We start from the raw sequence: 18,763 nt of genomic DNA, 5'->3' as shown, positions 1-18,763 counted from the left end.
GGGTGAACTAACCCAACTCTAAAAAGGTATCACATCCCTTGATAGGGATCACCTCCGACAAAATCCATGCACGCTCATGGCGTTCTTGGATTATTCTTGATCATCCTCTCCTTTTCTCTTTTTCTCCCAATCCCTAAGTGTTCTTATTCATTATAAAATTAATTGGGTGTTGGTTTTTACCTATAAATAACCTTTAAAATTAATTATAAAATGCTAGGGTTAAAAGAAAACTTTGCCTTTACTAAAATCCGGATTGGATTTTCCTATGCTCAACAACCCAACTTCCGAAAGGAATATCTACCTCATACGACATAGGATTTTTTGCAAATTGGCGTTGTCGGAAAGATCACTTGAAGGGCTTAAAAAAATAATCCAATAATCCAAACTTCCCCATATTTAGATGTTATGGCCGTTTGAAAATGATCAAAACTCACTTAGGTAAGCTGGATATTTTCCCGATTTCCATACTTATTTCCAAAAATGATTATTCTTGTTTTCTTGGCTTGTTATAAGTTAATTAAAGTTACGAGATGTTACACCAATCCCTAGTAATGGATCCATTTTGATGCTTGTCATAACAAAACACACAAACCTATTGTACGAGTGTGTACAATTGTTGATAATTTATTAACCCAACCAAGGGTTGGGTTGATGTCCAAATGGAGGGATTTTGAGAAAATGTAGCTAAATTAGAATTGCATTCTTATTATTCATAGATAAAGAGATTTATGAATAAAAACTTGTCGAATCATGGGGGAGACATGAAAGTGTAAAATATAAAAAAATGGGGGTTTTGTCACAAGTATAATAAAAACAATAAAAATGCAAAAAGGAATCAATTATGAGGAAAATTTGTTGAGGTGTTACCGCAATAAAAGTTGATATAGGTAGTTGGGTACATGATTTCAATAGAAAATTTGTGAGATAATAGTAACTAGACTAATCTTTAGATTAGAATAAGTTTCCTTTCAGGCAACTTACACCGTTTCAAATGTATTCATCTCGGACACCCATTTTTGGCATGAAGGATAGCCTATGCGTTCCCTTTCTCACTCTCTCAAGATGAGTGTTAGAATATAGGAGTAGTGCTCACCCTCTTGGGATGAACCTCATATCAACCTACTTCCTAGGCCGTCACTCTAGCGGTGTTGGTTTCGCGACCTCCCTCTTGGACAAGCCGAAAACACATGGGTGACTTTGTATTTGCAACTACAAACCCATTAAAAAACAAACACTTGGTTCAATCACCAGTAAAATACATCAAATCTATCACGAAGCAAGACCCAACAATAATATCAACACATATTTGCTAAATCAGACCCCAAGAATAAGGGTTTTAACTACACATAAAGCAATAACAAATTACACCTAAAATGATTATTAAATGAGATGGGTATAATAAATTAAACCTTAATATGAGAAAAGGAAGAAGAACAAAAAGCATAACTTCGAACATGTGGAAGATAAAACCCTTTTTTCTTCAATTTTCCTACAAAAACCTCTCAAGTTAATAATGATATTCGGACCCTCAAAATATGACCTACAACTAATATTTATTGCTTAAAGATTAAGTTCTTGGTCGGACCATTGGTGAGGTTAGTCGCGACAACTGATTGACTCAACGATTCGCCCTTTTTCTGGTTCATAGCCTTTTGTAATTTTCCTTCATCATGTTTGTGTTCTTGATCATTGGGCGGTAATTCTCTATTTCTCTGAAATGATCGGCAACACACCAACTGCTCCTTTCATTACCTCTTCGTCTATTTCTTTCAGGGCTTCGCGTACTGGAACAAAAGTCGAAGTGCTTCTCTTTGGTGATTCTCCAAGTGTTATTTCTGAAGCTCAGACTTCAGCTTTTACGTTCTTTTTAGCATTTTTGTCCCTTTTTGAGCGTAAGTGTCCATGTATTCACTAAAACACTTAATACTTGAAACTTAAGTATTTTCATCAAATATTCAAATAAAATAAGCATTTGAGGACACTATTTCTACCAAAATAAATCCCTAAATAAGTCCAATTTATGGACTTATCAAGAATCCCTACTCATAGAGATTTCTTCCCAATCCAAAAATAAGAACAAAACACAACCTATTTTCTTCTATCATAAAAATACACAACTATATTCCTTCTAATTAAATAACTCACGCTAGTCTCCTTTTTTCACCTTTGAAATAAGATTATGAGTTCTACTAAAATATGAATGTTATAAGGAACACTTAATTGACTAATAGTTCATTCTATTATGGAATGATTCCAAATAATTAATTTTAATTATTCTTTACATAATAAATTACAAGTCATTCAACTAGAAATTAGTAATTGAACTCCTTTATTTATATTTTGAAAATCCCTGTTAAACACTTATGTAATTCTCCATTTAAGATTATTGATACTAATAAATAAATTAAATTACTAATGAATTTAATTGAGTGATTAATTTACATTAGATCACTACTTATCATATTTCATGTGTCAATTCGTCATCCACTTGTAAGGACTATACTCATGCAATTCTAATGAAAGGACTATACTCATTTAATTCTTATTGAGCTATGAAAAGATGAGTAATAAAGGGATTAAAGACATTTGAAAAGGGACTCTAGCTTCGAGTTAACAAGAGTGAGAAGTTTCCCTTCTCATATAGGGAAGGTAGGATCACTAATGTACGATTGAAATTTGAGACTATAATGCATGTAGCATAAAGAGGGTCCCAACTGTATCTAATAGTTCTTGAGATATTTTCCCCCCATACGAATACTTGCTAGTTGATACACGTATTAAATATGTTCATTTTTTGGTACTTACATTGGCAAATAGCCCACCTTCATTCGCTGTAGGGTTCCATGACACGATATTCCACATTAGCTCATATGGTCTGCATCGGTAAAGGCAAAATGTTCCCAAAATATAAAATGAACTAAAGGAATTAAATCTAACTACGATAACCTAAGTGTTTTACCTTAGTCTAGGTAGGGATATGGGACTCTACCTAAACATTACACTAATAAGATTTGAAAAAAATCTTATGAGAATGTTCTTATATATGTATATGCTTATAATAGTAAATAATATGTATATGATGATCTTACATATTGTTGATACTATATAATGATTGTCTTCACTTATGAAGATGTGTTGGTATTAATTGTTACAGTATGATTATATGTACTGTTAGTGATATGTTATGAGAAGTTGGATGTTGGTTATGATTCATGTTGGGTTATTATATTGAGTAAGGTTATGGGGCTTTTCTTTGTAATTGCACTTATTGACTCAGTAGGGATTCATGAGTAATTGTATTGCTTTGGATACGTTGCAGTGAACTCTTATTCATGCTTATAGTTATTATAACTTGATGATAGTGTTTCTTTGACTATGTGTCCAATTATGTGATATACATGTTGGCTTGAGTAGACTTAGTATTGTTGGTCTTGCAATGTAAATGCTTTAGACTTTATGAATATATATTATCAATTGTTATGGTCTTCTTTAATGTGCATAAGGCTTTCTAAAATTAAAATAACATGTTTTAATGAAATGTCATTTTTAGCTGATTTCATGCTATGTGTGCAAAAGGTCTCATACTTAGTACTAGTGATGTACTAACCCCATTTTCTTCCTTTACCCCTACATTTTAGGTTCCAGTAATTGAAGTTCTTCGAGGCGACTTTAAAGAAGACTTGGAATTCTCAATCATCCATGTTGGGTAGGTCCCCACTTTTCGTGGGCAATGCCACTATCTAGCTTATGAAGTTGGTCTAGTTTTAACAATCTTTTGTTCTTTACTTTTCATTTGGATACTAAAGATTGTAAAGTCTATATGTGAATCTATTTTATTGGTGTATAGGCTAGGCCCATATAGTTATACTCATGTTAGATGGTTATGAGATGAGGTATCCATTTGAGACTATGTTATATTATGTTTATCTATGTGCAATAAGACTATGTAATCTTCCTATACTAAGGGTCTATGTATACTCAATTAATATTATATTTATGTATAGGTGTATATGCAAACCTCAATGTAGATATAATGAAAAAATTTAAAAATTTCTATACTTTTCATCTATGAATATAATGATGTAAGCTAAGAGGCTAGCCTTAGTTCTCAAATAGGACGATAACGCCGGTCACGTCTAGGGGGCGCTTCTAAGATGTGGTAAACTTGGTATTAGAGCATGAGATTAAATATATTTGAGTCAATATCTCTCTTCACCACGTCTATGTATATTCTTATTCATAATAGTGAAGCCCGCAAAACCTATGGATAGGAATCTATATGATGCTTAGGAAACTCTCACTTTCATTGAAGTCCAATATTGCACCTCTAGAGTTTGTACGCTACGTGGTTGTAGAATCTAATCCTTTTATTGTGATTATAGGCAATGAATACTCAAATGAACGTGGTACGAAGACTTGAATAAGAGATTGCCAATGAGGGATCTCCTTCCCAAGTCAATGAACTCCATCCTCTGGAAGAAGATGTTAATGATTACCAAGCTCCTCTCAATCCTCCTCATTTGATGGATGGGTACATATGGTCTTCTCTTCTCCACGTGGCTCAAGCCATTACTACTGAAGCATAAGACGTCAACCCCAAGCTCAAGCAATAACGGCCCAAGCTAATAGGGAGGTTGTACCCGGAGATAACCAACATGTTTGTATTATGGCCTCCCGTTTGAGGGATTTCACATTGATGAATGCCCCTACTTTCTATGGGTCCAAGGTTGAGGAAGACCCACAATAGTTCATTAAAGAAATCTATAACTTCCTTTATGCTATGGTGTTCACTATTAGTGAGTAGGCCCTGACCACTTACAAACTAAAGAATTTGGCCCAAACATGGTATGTCCTATTGAGAGACAATTTGCCTTTATGGGTGGATGGTTGACTTGGGAGATTTTATGAACGCTTTTATTGATAAATTCTTTCGTAGGGAGAAGCAAGAAGTTAAACTGGTGGAGTTCATCAACCTTCGTCAAGGAGGTATTAGTGTTCTTTAATACTCATTGAAATTCACTAAATTGTTAAAGTATGCTCCTTCTTTTGTTTTTGATCCTAGGTATAAAATTAACCACTTTCTGATGGAATGTCAGATGACTTGAAAGAGGAATGTCATTCGGATATGTTACATGTAAATATGAAGATTTCTCGTCTAAAAGATCATGCTCAATAAGTGGAAGAGGCAACGTCTAAGAAATACCAAGCTAAAGCTTTTCATATGTTGTCTAGATTGGATGTTAGGTTGGGAGATTCCCTGAATGGTGTTTTATGGTCCACCATATCTCCGGCTCATCATTGGTGGTTGAGGTAAATTCCAAGCAACACGATTATCAACCATTGATAGAGCTAAAATATCGGTTCTTAAGAAGCTTAATTAGTCATTATCCTTATGGGGAAATGGTGCCTTGAGGTATAAAGGAAGGTTGTGTGTTCCTAATGTAGATGGCTTAAAGAACTGGACCTTTGAAGAAGCTCATAGGCCCTGTTACTCCATTCATACGGGTTCGACAATGATGTATCACGACCTTAGTGAAGTGTTTTGGTAAGGAATTTGTAGTAAAGTTTCCAAATTGCAACCAAGTGAAAGCCAAACACCAAAAGCCGGCTAGTTTACATCAAGAAATCCAAGTTCCTACTTGCAAGTTGAAAGACATCAATATGGATGATGTTTTTGGTTTGCCTCGTACTTAAAAACAATATGACTCTATATCGGTGGTTGTGGATAGGTTTACCAAATCCAGTCATTTATTCCTGTCAAGTGTACAAATTTAGCGAAGGATTATTCAAGGATCTTCATACATGATATTGTATGTCTCCACGATATTCTGTTATTCATAATATTGGATAAGGATTCACAATCCACATCTGGGTTTCGGAGGTCATTCAAAAATGGGTTGGGTACCAAGGTGAAGTTAAGCACCATTTTTCATCCCTTAGAGGATGGTTAAGCGGAGCATACTATTCAAACCCTTAAGGATATGCTTAGAGATTCTATCATCGATTTCAAGGGGAATTGGGATAAGCATTTCCTTTGGTGAAGTTTTCTTACAACACTAGTTTTATTCATCCATATTAATGGATCCTTATGAATCCCTGTATAATAGGAGGTGTAGGTATCCTATCGGGTGATTTAGAGTTGTTATGTCTTAACTTTTCTGTCCCGATTTGATTTATAAGATTTTGGAGAAGGTTCATATCATAAGATACCAGTTGCAAATAGTCTATTGTAGGCAAAAGTCATATGCCGGCCATAGGGCAAGGGAATTAGAGTTGAAGAAGGTGATAAGGTGTACGTAAAAGTTTCGCCTATGAAAGGGGTTGTTATATTTGGCAAGAAAGGGAAGTTGATTCTTTGTTATGTGGGTCCCCGTGAAATCTTTCTTAAGGTTGGTAAGGTTGCCAATGAGTTAAAGTTGCCTAGTGAATTTGTTGCATTTCATCCTATATTCCATGTTTCTATGCTTATCCCGGGTCTATTCTTCCTATTGAGGGTCCTGTTGTGAAGGATAACCTCTCCTGTGAGGAGCTTCCACGTCAAATCCTTGATAGGCAAGTAATGATGTTAAGGAACAAAGTGGTGGATTCCGTAATGGTGTTATGAAAAAAATAGCTAGTTGAGGGAGCAAAATAGGAGGTCGAGGCGGACATGAAGTCCTGTAACCCTTATCTATTTGATAACAAAGGTTATTTATTCCTTTTAATAATAAATATAATGACTAAAATTGAAGTTTATTGATTTTTGGTGAAGTTTTGCCAATAATGTGAACTTTTTGTGTCATTACTGTGAAGTTACAGTGAAATGTACCTATTTGACTAGAAAGTTGTCAATGTTGCTCTTCGGCTTGTTTTGAGTTATGTTGTGCTTTTTGATATGTTGAGTCTCTATGAAATGATATAGAGCATGTCGGTAAGTTGAGTTTTGGCATAATTTACTCGTATATGGTATGTTAAGCAAATGTTGTTGTTGTGAGAAGGAAATTTCTCATAATGTGATTTTGAGCCTTATAAGTGGCAAGTGAAGTTTTCAATTTCTATGTGTAAATGTCATTATTGACGTTGTAACTCTTGTTTTTATGTATTTTTGGTTGGTTGGGCTGCTAGTCTAGAGTATATTCCTTCCTTTCAAAAGATTTTAGTATCATTCGGGGACGAATGTTCCTAAGGGGGAGATAATATAACAATTCCAATGTCTATGACATGTTCTAGAACCTAAAATGAGTGTGAAAAGCTTTAGAAACTGTTTTAAGGTCTTTTTGAATGAATATATGTCATCTAGGAAGTCTAGAAATCAAAACGTCAAAGAACATCTATCACGTGTAGAAACTAGTTCAATGAGGTACTAGCATGCCTTAGCCTATTTGACTAGGTTTTATGTGTCGGAAAATGATGAAAATTGATTGAAGGGTGTCTAACACGTATTAGAGTTGATCCGTAGTCAAAACTTTTGGGCACAAATCCCCAAGGACCAACCAAAGGCCCTTGAGGAGGACCCTATCATTTTGAAGTCCAAGGCTACCCAAGGCAGTGTCCACCAACGGATGCAACACACAATAAATTGTCCAATCGACGCGGTGTGGACTGCTTCCGTCGCTGGAAACTTAGTCAAATTTTTGGAAGACTACAAATGACAGTCTTTGAACTCATCGATGAGTTAGCATCATGAAAGTGAACTGTACTCATCGATGGACACATTATCTATCGATCGTTGTCTCGTCTGTGGATCCACTGTTTTACTGCACATTTTTAATAAATTTGTAATTCATTTTCTTAGTTAGGAGGTTAATTAGGGGTTAGGGGAGGTCTAATTAATTTAATTGACAACCTATATAAAGGACTTAGCATAATTAGACTAACCTAAGTTCTCATAAATCACAAACTCAAACTCTCTTACTTCTCTCTTCTTTCACTCTAGTTGATGAACTACATAGAAGGTTAAATTCAAAGGGGTTCTATGGATAAATATCACCATATTTCTCTATAAATATTCATCAAACATTAAGGCAAGATATTCCTTTCATCTTTGGGACTTCTTTCCCCAAAGGGGTACATCAAATTGATTTCAGAAAAATTAAATTCAAATGGGTCTTTTTCAATCTCGAAATTGATCATGTGAATAGATTTTTTTATGATTGCTTTTGTATGTTATGGATAGATTAGCATGTATTATAACTCTATTATTTTATTTCTCCACGTATTGATCCAATTTGTAAAAGATGACTTATTCCCCTTAACCCTTTGTTGTGATCTTGATATAATTGTTTAATGTTGGTTCAATTGAATTGGTTATTGGTTTAACTACAACCATCTGATATTATTGTATCAATATTGAATAAATTAGGATGAATTATTGTATTGTAATTCTTTTTGTTGAGTGATTGATCTAAATTATGACATTGACTTAAGTCTCTTATCTTAAGCTATGAAGTAGTGATGGATTGTAATGTAGTGGTTCAATTGGTCTTGTTATCATGATGGGTAATTGTTGTATGATGTTTAATTGAAATATCTTGACTATGGTTTTCGAGGTGTTGGATATGATGTAATTGTTGTAAGGATGGTGATAACTTACCAATGTACCTTATCATTATGTGATTATATAAATGTGCCTTATGGTGGCGGTCTTTACCTTTTTGTTAATGTTTAAATGTTTTTATAATGTCCTTGGAGGAAAGTGTGGGAACTATGAAGTGTGGTAATGATTTTCACACCTATGAAGTAGTATGCATATCTCTTCCTCTAGTATAATGTTCTAGTTGCATTGATAGTTCCCAACTTTTTAATAAACTTGTTAGATTAAGTTTGGTATATGTGCTTTCAATGATGAAACCATAATGGTGATTGAACCCTAAATATTTACCCTATATGAATGTGTGATGTAAGTCAATTCAAGGGGTCTTGAATATAAATATTGATGTTGTCTTGTCTCCTATGCTATAATGTAGTGGGTACTATATGCACGAATGTGGATTGTCATTTTTAGAGGGTGGATTCATCAATATTATACAATAACCATTATCTGATCATGTTTGCCATTGCGCACATACACCCTTCACGCATGACTAAGAGTAGGTTAGATTGATGATGACTAAGGAAAGGATAATTCTGTTATGCATCATTTCCTATTTCTATGCATGCTTAGTATATGATTAATGAAGTAATGAACATGTGTTATTCGAGGTTTTATGTGAAGGTAAATCTCACATTGTATGCACACACACATGATGTATGATTGTATGAATATGTTAAAGCACATTCTCAGATGAAGTATGGTCTAGGATGAAAGGACATTCTTATCTTAGAATCCTTTGAGAAATATGTTGTATGAAGGAAAAAGCTCCTAAAGTCTTCTTCATTAGATAATACATTAAAGGCTTAAATATATTTAATAAGGGAGTTAGAGCCTAACTCTAAATGAACATGACAAATGAGAGTGGGGGCTTCACATTTAAAAAGTCTGGGTTCCCAACATAGATGGTGTGTTATGAGATGGAAACCTCCACGCTAGTAACTCAAGGTTTTTAGAATCAATATCTATGTTCCATAAATACGTGTCCCCATAGGTTATAACTTTTGGATATCCCTTACATATATATGTACGATTTGATACACCTTAGACAAGTTTTAATCCTCTCTTTTTGGTGTGGGAGGATAAAACCGGATTCCATGTAGCGCACATGTTCTATGTCGTTTGTGTTTAAGTCTCCCAAAATAAGAAATGCACTAAGATAAGACTATGTAGTCTTATCATTTCGTTGAGAGGGTTACATTGTATAGGTAGGATTATGGCCTCTATCCATGCATTACACAAGTGAACTTCAAGAAAGTATAACATTAGTACATATATGAAAGTAAGACCTATGTTATGTATGTATCAACTGTATGAATACAAATTAACTGACTTTGTATGTCAAGTAATGAATTATGCTTATGTATGTGCATTGCACTGATGTCTTCTTAATAGGTTTACTTAGTATATGTGGGGCTATGAGACTCCATATGTACATTGCAAAAGAAAGCTTGTGAAAGAATAATAAGGGTGGTTTAATTATGGTATGAAATAAATGAGTTATTACTAAGGTTATAGTAAAATAAAGAGACCTTATATGATGTTATGAAGTATGTGTCTTATGTCGGCTTATAAATGAAAGTGTTATGACATTATAAGTATGTTATGCCTAGTCTATGGTGACTTTTTAGGTACACTTTGTGGATGTAGTATTATGGGATGCTACAAAAACATTGCACTACGACTTACGGGTTTTCTTAGATGGTTGTTCTTATGTGAAGCTTATGCTTATGATGTGCTTATGACTTTTGAATATATGTTTTTATGATTTTGTAGCATATCTCTGATAGAATATTGTAAGGTAACCTTAAGGTGATGCATTTACTAAGTACACTTCAGAGTTAGTTAAGAAAGAAGTAAGATAAAAGAGAGGTAATGTATTCTTTAAGTATGATGAAGTCTTTATGTGCTATTTTGAGTAGTATCCACATCAATATGATGTATGTGAACTATATTGTTCTTAAATGTTCCAATGATTATGAAGTTTACTAAAATGACATGTTGCATGATTTGAAATGAAATGTCCTTTTTAAATGGATATTTTTGCATGATTGTTCTCTTTAGTACATTCTTGTACTAATAACATTCTTCTTTGTTTTTTTATACAAAGTGTAGATGTTGATGGATAGAGGATGTCTTCTAAGTTAAGAACTTTGATAGATCTCGCAAGTTCCAATAAAGGAACACTTATGAATCAAGGGTTGCCTAGGTAAAGATTTTTCCTTAAGAGGATGTAACAAGTTAGATTATATTTTATGTTGTTAAGGGTTGTATCCTTATTCTATTCTATTGATTGTCTTATGTTGGCAAACAAGACTTAGAGTCTACTTCTACACTTACGATATTATACACACACACACACACACACACATATATATATATATGTGTGTGTGTGTGTGTGTCTGTGTGTGAATTTAGGGTCGAAAGTCTCCTGTAATCACGTGTAGTAGAGTCTCGTTAGTTGGTTATGAGTCCCTACTCACCTATGGAGAGAGGCTATAGGACAATAGAGTTTCACTTTGTTATCTACTCTTGTGTCATGCCATATAACTTAGCTTTATATGATTTCTCTCTTATGTTTCCTTGTTCAGTAGTCTTTTAGATGTGATTGCTTTGAAAGGAGGATGTCTCAAAGCTTGAGGGAGAATAGGTGAGTTTTGATGCTTACTTTTGTTTTGTGGCTTGATGAGTATATGTGAAGGTTAAAGTTGGTATGTTTATGTGATGCCATTTATGGCCATATCTTATTATGACAATTGAGATATTATGTTTAAAAACTACGATATGATGTGTTTTTTGGTTGTTAAGAGATGTTATAGTTGAATGTAGTTCCTTTTTAAATATTGGTTGTATTATAAACAAGCATGTTGACAGGTTAATGTTATGAGATTGTCTTGAAATGTTTTGGAGAAACGTGGTAAATAGCGATTGGAGTATATGGCCTTGTTTTTTGAGAAATGCCTCCATAGTTTCCCTTGTGTTGATTAGAGTATTTAATGTAGACTTGTTCCTAAGAAGTTAAGATGGTTGTTGAACCTTGTATGGTACTTGTGAAGTATGCTAGCTAATGAGAGAACCCTTACGATTGATTATTCCCCTTATAAACCTAATCTAAGAGTGGGGAGAAAGGGAGAAAGGGTTTTATTCCATAAGTTGAGATTATGTCTTTGCCATAGAATCACTCAGAGGGTAGTATGTACCCTTAACTCCCTACGGTAAGAAAAAAAAATTGATGTTGACCTACTTTATGGTTGTTAGTTGACTTTGCAGTTTGATCTTAAATACAGTCATTTGAGGAGCTTTTTTAGGGTGTACCAAATTAATGCATGTTTATGAAGAGTATTTTCATGCTAGAAATGAAATGTTTTGAAATGACTTACTATTGTTGTGATGTGTATGGTGTGACTTATCTTGTTGACTTCATTAGGAAGAAAGTATGAGTTTAGGCAACAATTTAAAAGTGTTGCCTTATCAGTTGCCCTTAAAAGCGTTGCAAAAAAGCAAAAAGGCCACGCTTTTGCAGCTACGCTTAAAAGTGTTGCCTTATCAGCTACACATTTAAGCGTAGGTTTAAAGGCAAAAAGACCACGCTTTGCAGCTACACATAAAAGTGTTGCGTTATCAGCTATACTTTCAAGTGTAGCCTAATAAGCAAATAGGACACACTATGCATCTAATCTTAAAAGTGTTGCCTTATCAGCTTCATTTTTAAGCGTTGTCTTTGCTACCATATTGCCTAAAATTATGAAGTTGCATTCTATATCTAATATATGACAACACTTTGAAGTGTAGTCTTTGCCCATATGCATACAAAATTTACATTCCTATGGCTACAATTTAAGTGTGGTAATATTATTTTTGCTATAGAATATTTATGTGCCACAATTTCTAATTAATATACACAAATATTGTTTTGCAGTAAATAATCTCAAAAATTAAATTAGCTAATAAGTAACTCAAATTTATAGACTTTCCATAAACTTCGAAACAATATTCTAAATGTGTACACATTAATTCACAAAATAATCTTACACTAGTTAAATATATTATAACAATGAATATATTTCACAAAATCAACCATAATGTATTCAAACATTTAAAACAGCTCAAATACTCTCCATCATCCACTTCAATGACATCAATTTGTTTTGTGGTGACCCTTAAAATTTGTTCACCTTCACTTCCCTAAACATTTAAAATATACAGCAAAATCAGATTCCAACAGTTATAGAAGAGAAAAGAAGTTCAAGATAAATTCCATATTGCAAAACTTTAATATTACAATAGTTTAATACTGCAGACTGAGGCAAATTTAAACCAAATTGTAGATTGCAAATTACTTCAAGTTGCAAATGTATTCTAGATTGCAGCTTTTAGTTGCACATCAACTAGTTACAAAAACTAAAAAAACAGTCGGACGGACTGGATAGACATCTTTCTCGTGTTTTATCATATGCAGTTGTTTCATATTCGTGCTATACATGGTATTCAAACAGCATTGTTATTCACCTTTGCTCAGTAAAATTATTAAAAATTAAATTGATTCGAAAAAGACTATCAACTAAATTTGTGCATTTAGAAGTTCAAATCTATTTTATTTCTTTACAACTGCTATCAAGAATCAAGCAACATCATAAGGTAGAAGGCAGAAAAAAATAAAGAGATTAATAACATATTAGGCTAGTAGGATAAATATTTTTTCTATTTGAGAAGGGAAGTAATAAGGAAGAACTAGTAGACAAAAATAGTGTTACCATGTTCTGCCAATAATACTAGAAGAAAAATTTTGCAGTTTTTAACATAGAAAAAGTGACACTTAGAATTGGCATGGATCCCCATTCAATCACTTCACTATTTTCTGAAGTGCATTCAAAACAAACATAATATGTTGATATGTAGGTGACAATCCACATACAGATAAAAACAACCAATTCCAAATCTTATATGAGATAAATCTGTTAAGGATAAAAAAAAATTGTGCTCTAATTTTCTACATCACAGCATACACTAGGAATCAATACATCACCTCAAGTACAATGAATTCTCTTGTCATCCTTCTCCAATTTTTATATTTCTTATTGATTTTTCGATACCAGCAGCTTCCTCCTTGAAAAGACAGTAGAATATGTTTGTTCCGCCAAGGAACATAACAACAACATACATCAGCATCAAATGCAAAGGCTAAGATATGGCTAACATGAGGCTTAACTTCAACAATGAATTGCCCACTCTTCACAACAACATGCTCAGATGCAAGAACACTTTCAAGATGGTCTAACATCTCTTTTGCTTCGCAAGACACAAAACCAATATCTGTATCTCGACAATTCCAAACAACAACATTCGGTTTTGTTTCAATGGAATACCATCTGTAGCTTCGGCATATTATTCCCATAAGAGGTTCAGCTAATTGCGTTGAATCAAAATTATTGTTCTGCCCAACGACTTCCCATTCATTATCTACAAACCACCTTGTAAATAAAGATAATAAGTTCATGTTTACATACGAAGATGAAAAATAGACACAAATACTCTACTGATATTCTAGTACTAGCAGTATGATTTATAGTAGTGTTAGAAGTGATAAATGAAATGACAATACTCAAAAATTATTTACCATTTGCATATATTACATCGAATTGGGAAAATGTTTGGAAACAATACTCATGCAATGAACCAAAAGAAGCAAGAGCAATTGTATATACTATTTAAACTAATAAAGCAACAAATTTTGTGTTCTTCTAAACACATCAAATAGATTAACCAGCATCCATTATATTATCAATTGATAAGCATCAATCAAATAGCCGATAGTAGTAGTACTAAATTCATGTATGAACCTGTAAACATGATTGCTGCTGAATGAGGGGAAGGACCAGCAGGAGTTGGAGTAGCTATATTAGCAACATTTTCCTTGGAACATCTGTATTTGCATCGAGTGGGACGAACAACCATGTATACAACACTACTTGCTAGGTTATATACATCTTTACTATTATCCTCACCATATGAGAAAATGTAGCACAAAGCTGGAACTTTGCTTCCTATAACTAATGCACAGTTATAGTGGAATTTCCAACAAAAGTAAATGAAATTACGGTAGTCTTGAATGTTCCACTTTCTTTAGGGTTTTAGTGCCTGCCTACATTGCATTTGCATAGAAATATGCATAAACATACATCTGATAGTTCTATATTAGTAATCATAGAGTAATATAATCCAAAAACTTGGAAAAGAATTGAATTAAAACAGTCCATTTCAAAGTAGGAGCCAGCTGAACATACTTTTTGAAAGCAAAGAGTCCAAATGTAATTCATACAAGTAAGCAATATAAGGGAAAAGCTTACGTAAATTCAAGTTTAGTATAACCTATGGTCATCATTTACCTAGAAGGAAGAACTACTTGGGAAACGAAAGGTGAATGTGATGTATCTTTCTTAGCTGCAGGCCTCTGAACTTTTTGAAGCTCTTTCAATAGAACTTGAAAATGTAAAAACAAATTTAGCATTAGTAATTTTCTTGCTAGCATGAGAGCAAAGAACGAATTTATAATTACAAGCAAAAGAGACTACTTTGACAGAACAAGAGCAGAAAATAGATATACGGCAGAAAAAATCTTAAAATATAAACGAAATTTGATGAGAGATGATAAATACAGGTTTTGCTAATACCTATCAAAGTGTAGAACTACTATACGACGCACAAAGTAACAAAGGAGAGAAATACTGCTCGTGTTGCTATTTTTATATATCCAATATCATTGTATTATACAAACACCAACAAACGATAGCATTAAACCATAGTCTACAATATGGCATGGTGTCAAATGAGAATTAGAAGATAAAAAGAATAAATATTTGCACCTTAATCTCCAAAGAAAAAATTCTTGATTTGCAGTAGCTGCGCAATACTGATATACGTACAAAAACTAATACCAGCAATATTTAAAAACAATCTTCCATAAGTTAGTATTTGGCGGTAACATTTCTCAAAATTCATATGTTAGGATTTGGGAGAAGCTTTTGTAGTTCAAGTTCAATGTAGAGGATGCTCTATTTGACATGATCTGTTGTGTGCAACTAAATTAAGGAAAAATTTTATAAAAGAAATTTAGCATTTGCTAAAAATTAAGATAACTATTAAGTTAGTTTTATGTACTTTATTCAATTTTCATATACAATTTTGTAACTTGTTGCATATTCTTTTCAGACACCATGTGTTTCTCCTTTTACTAAAGAAGAACATTGTTATAAGAATCAACCATAGGCAGAACAGTATGTAAATATAACATTTCCCTACTTTTCATCATTTATAGGCTATACTGCATACCTCTACCCAAGCAAAAGAAAAAAATGAGGAACCAAAAGAAGGCACACAGTTGAAAAAATCCCAGGTTTGCATTGGTTCATTGCTTCGAAGTGAAGAATCAACACACTTAAAATAAAGCAATTCAAAATGTAAATTTTTTGAGTTAACATAGTGTTTTACATGTGATTAAAATAGACTTTGTTTCTACACTACAATAAAAAAAGACTTGATATTTACATATTTAGGAAAATATTTGGAATAATAAAGGTCATAATTTGAATTTGAAAGTCAATATATGATATATTTCTGAGCAATTCCAGTCTAGAAATGCCTAACAAAGATAGTATGAATCCAGGAGCAAATTTAAAGAAATAAGCTACTCTGCTGATCAAGAACTTCCTACTTCGAGGAATGTAAATAACCATATATTAATAGGGGCAATTTAAACTCTACTGGTATAATGTGGAACAACTGGTAAATGGATAAACCTTAGTAAACATGAACATGTCATTCTATGTACTAATCCTCAGCTTTGAAAGTTAAACAAGTATCAACTATTGCCACGCTAAATATTGCACTAACAAACAATTAGGTTGTTTCTAAAGTAATGCACGTGTTCGATAGAATAAAGGATAAATGCACAGTAATATACAGTATCATAAGCATAGAAAAGAATCAAATAAAATATCTAGGGTTTAGGGTTTATGAAATAGATAAAGAAAAAACAAATTATAGCAGCTATGTAGCAACTCGATGTTATTACATATATTTGGAACTTCTTGTATTTTTGGAAAATGTACACCGTACTTTGAAGACTAGTGAACTTTTATTCATGCTTTTCACTTGAATTACCCTGCTCTATATTTTTGGGGTTTTTCTTTTTTAAAACCGCAAAAGGCCAGTGCTCCATGGTAGAGAGAGTAATGGAGACACCACGCACCAAAATACATTGTGATCAGTCAACGAAAGTTAGCACGCAAGAAAGTTTATTACAAAAAAGAATCCATGGCATCATAATTCTAAATGAAAACGCTGACAAAACTACTACACTAGCAAACAACATAACAAAAATATAAGCATTTAACAATATTCACCTTGATGGTCCCATGAGCTTGTAACTGCTTTATGAATTGGGGACCTTCCAACACTCCATCCTTCTTCCTCTAAACTGTTCTTCAATTCCAGTGGCTCTATTAGAAAAATAGAATTACAAAATGAAAGAACAAGCATACAAAACAATAGATAGATTTCCAACAGAAATAAAAACTTATGCTGGTTAAATTCCTGAATTTCCTTGACATTTCTCTTGTAAAGGAAATGATACAGTTTTTTACCTCTAAAATTTTTCTATGGTAATAAATTACTTACTAGTTTGTCCAACAAGTCATAGGAACTTTGTGATTTCATGGAGTCCCTCCAAATGAGGAATGGAAAAAAATACGTCTGTGACCTCTAGTCATAACCACTATGTGAACTAGTCTCACATTAACCAACATCTTTCTTCAGTTATATCGTCACTCATGAAGTTGATCTGATATATTACACATAGTTTAATCAATGAATGACTAAACAGAAACACTTAGCGATGTTTTTTATCCATTCAGACAACCGATAAATGAGCCCCTCAATCTTCCACTAAATTGAGTTAGAAAAGTAGCAATTGCAGTACTAATATATCATTATACAATTCCTCCTTTTTTTTCTAATTTCATTTTTTACATGATATCATCTAAAATTTTGGTTCTCATCCAGGAGATTGGTTTATTTTGGAGTCTTGGAGCAAAAATTTTTGCACAGCCAGTGGCCCGTTGGATACTACAATAAGCAGATACAAATAATAGAGGAACTTCTAGACACTTAAGTTTAGGTTCATATGCAAGAAATTATAATATGAAATGTTTTGAATATTCATTCCTATCTCTGGTCAATTATTTTAGCTTTATGTACTTTCCAAGAAGATGCCCATTATAATTTTCTCATCAAAGGACAGTTAAGGGCAATTGCCTGGAGATACCATTGTATAAGTCAAGGAGACTAAGCACATACCTGGTTTATAGTTTCTTGACCTTTTCCACCAGTCGCATTTTATTGAAATTTATACTTCTGTGCAGCGCACATGTTCTTCTAAGCACCTTTACATGTCTGTGAAGTGATGCTTGGCCGCGTTGTTACTGGATGAACTGTGGTAGTGGCTGGAGATTTAGATAGTCTAAGAGCCAAAGAAACTTGCTGCAAAGCAATGGCTTGGGATATATACCATCATAACCAATATAGGTTGTTTTATTTGTAAAAATTGATGAGGATAACAACTGGTGGGAGGTTGAGAAGGCACATGATTCAGTGAGCCTAGAGATTGAAGTAGTGTAGCCTGAGGAACAACAACAGTCAAACCTGCAGCTGCAGTCACAAGAACTACTGCTGCTGTGAGGAGCTAAAATATGTGCAGCTACAGTGGTTGTGGGTATTTTATTGGCTTCTAATTAACTACCAGAAACCTGAAAGCTGGCTAACGTAGAGGTGGAACAACTCCATAAACCTTATAAGATGAGACTCTACAGATTGACAGTCACATATATGAGGATTCAGGACTTACACCAACAAAAGAAAAAGAATTATAACAAAATAACAGCCCACATTAACCTCTTCTGAACGACAGTTAACAGGTTGCAATCACATTTCAGAAACTAAAAGGAAAATGCATAACTAAATGCACAACACTCTGCACAAATAGTATCCAAAAAAATATTTCTCAAAAGCTTCGCTCGCACGAAATTCCTATGATTTATTTACCTCATTAAACAAATTGATTAACTACTAGTTGTTAATGTATGGTAATAATTGTTGCTGAATTGGTTCCTCAGAAAAGCCAAGGAGGAGGAGGTCTCC

The 18,763-nt window shown here is 33.4% G+C and overlaps 1 protein-coding gene across 1 annotated transcript; it reads right to left on the bottom strand.

Moving 5' to 3' along the window:
• Positions 1-12,521: 12,521 nt before the first annotated feature.
• Positions 12,522-17,970, bottom strand: LOC101249409 (uncharacterized). The gene is made up of 5 exons (XM_019210817.3): positions 17,924-17,970; positions 16,972-17,067; positions 14,956-15,049; positions 13,596-14,040; positions 12,522-12,754 (listed from the first exon to the last, which is right to left on the bottom strand). The coding sequence occupies exons 4-5, from the start codon at positions 13,962-13,964 to the stop codon at positions 12,635-12,637; spliced, it is 489 nt and encodes a 162-aa protein (XP_019066362.1). The 5' UTR covers positions 13,965-14,040; positions 14,956-15,049; positions 16,972-17,067; positions 17,924-17,970; the 3' UTR covers positions 12,522-12,634.
• Between the last annotated feature and the right edge of the window lie 793 nt (positions 17,971-18,763).

Source organism: Solanum lycopersicum, chromosome 10, assembly GCF_036512215.1.
Source record: "Solanum lycopersicum chromosome 10, SLM_r2.1".
Taxonomy (NCBI): domain Eukaryota; kingdom Viridiplantae; phylum Streptophyta; class Magnoliopsida; order Solanales; family Solanaceae; genus Solanum; species Solanum lycopersicum.
Note: the sequence above shows the minus strand (reverse complement) of the source record. Positions and strands in the feature narration are given on the sequence as shown.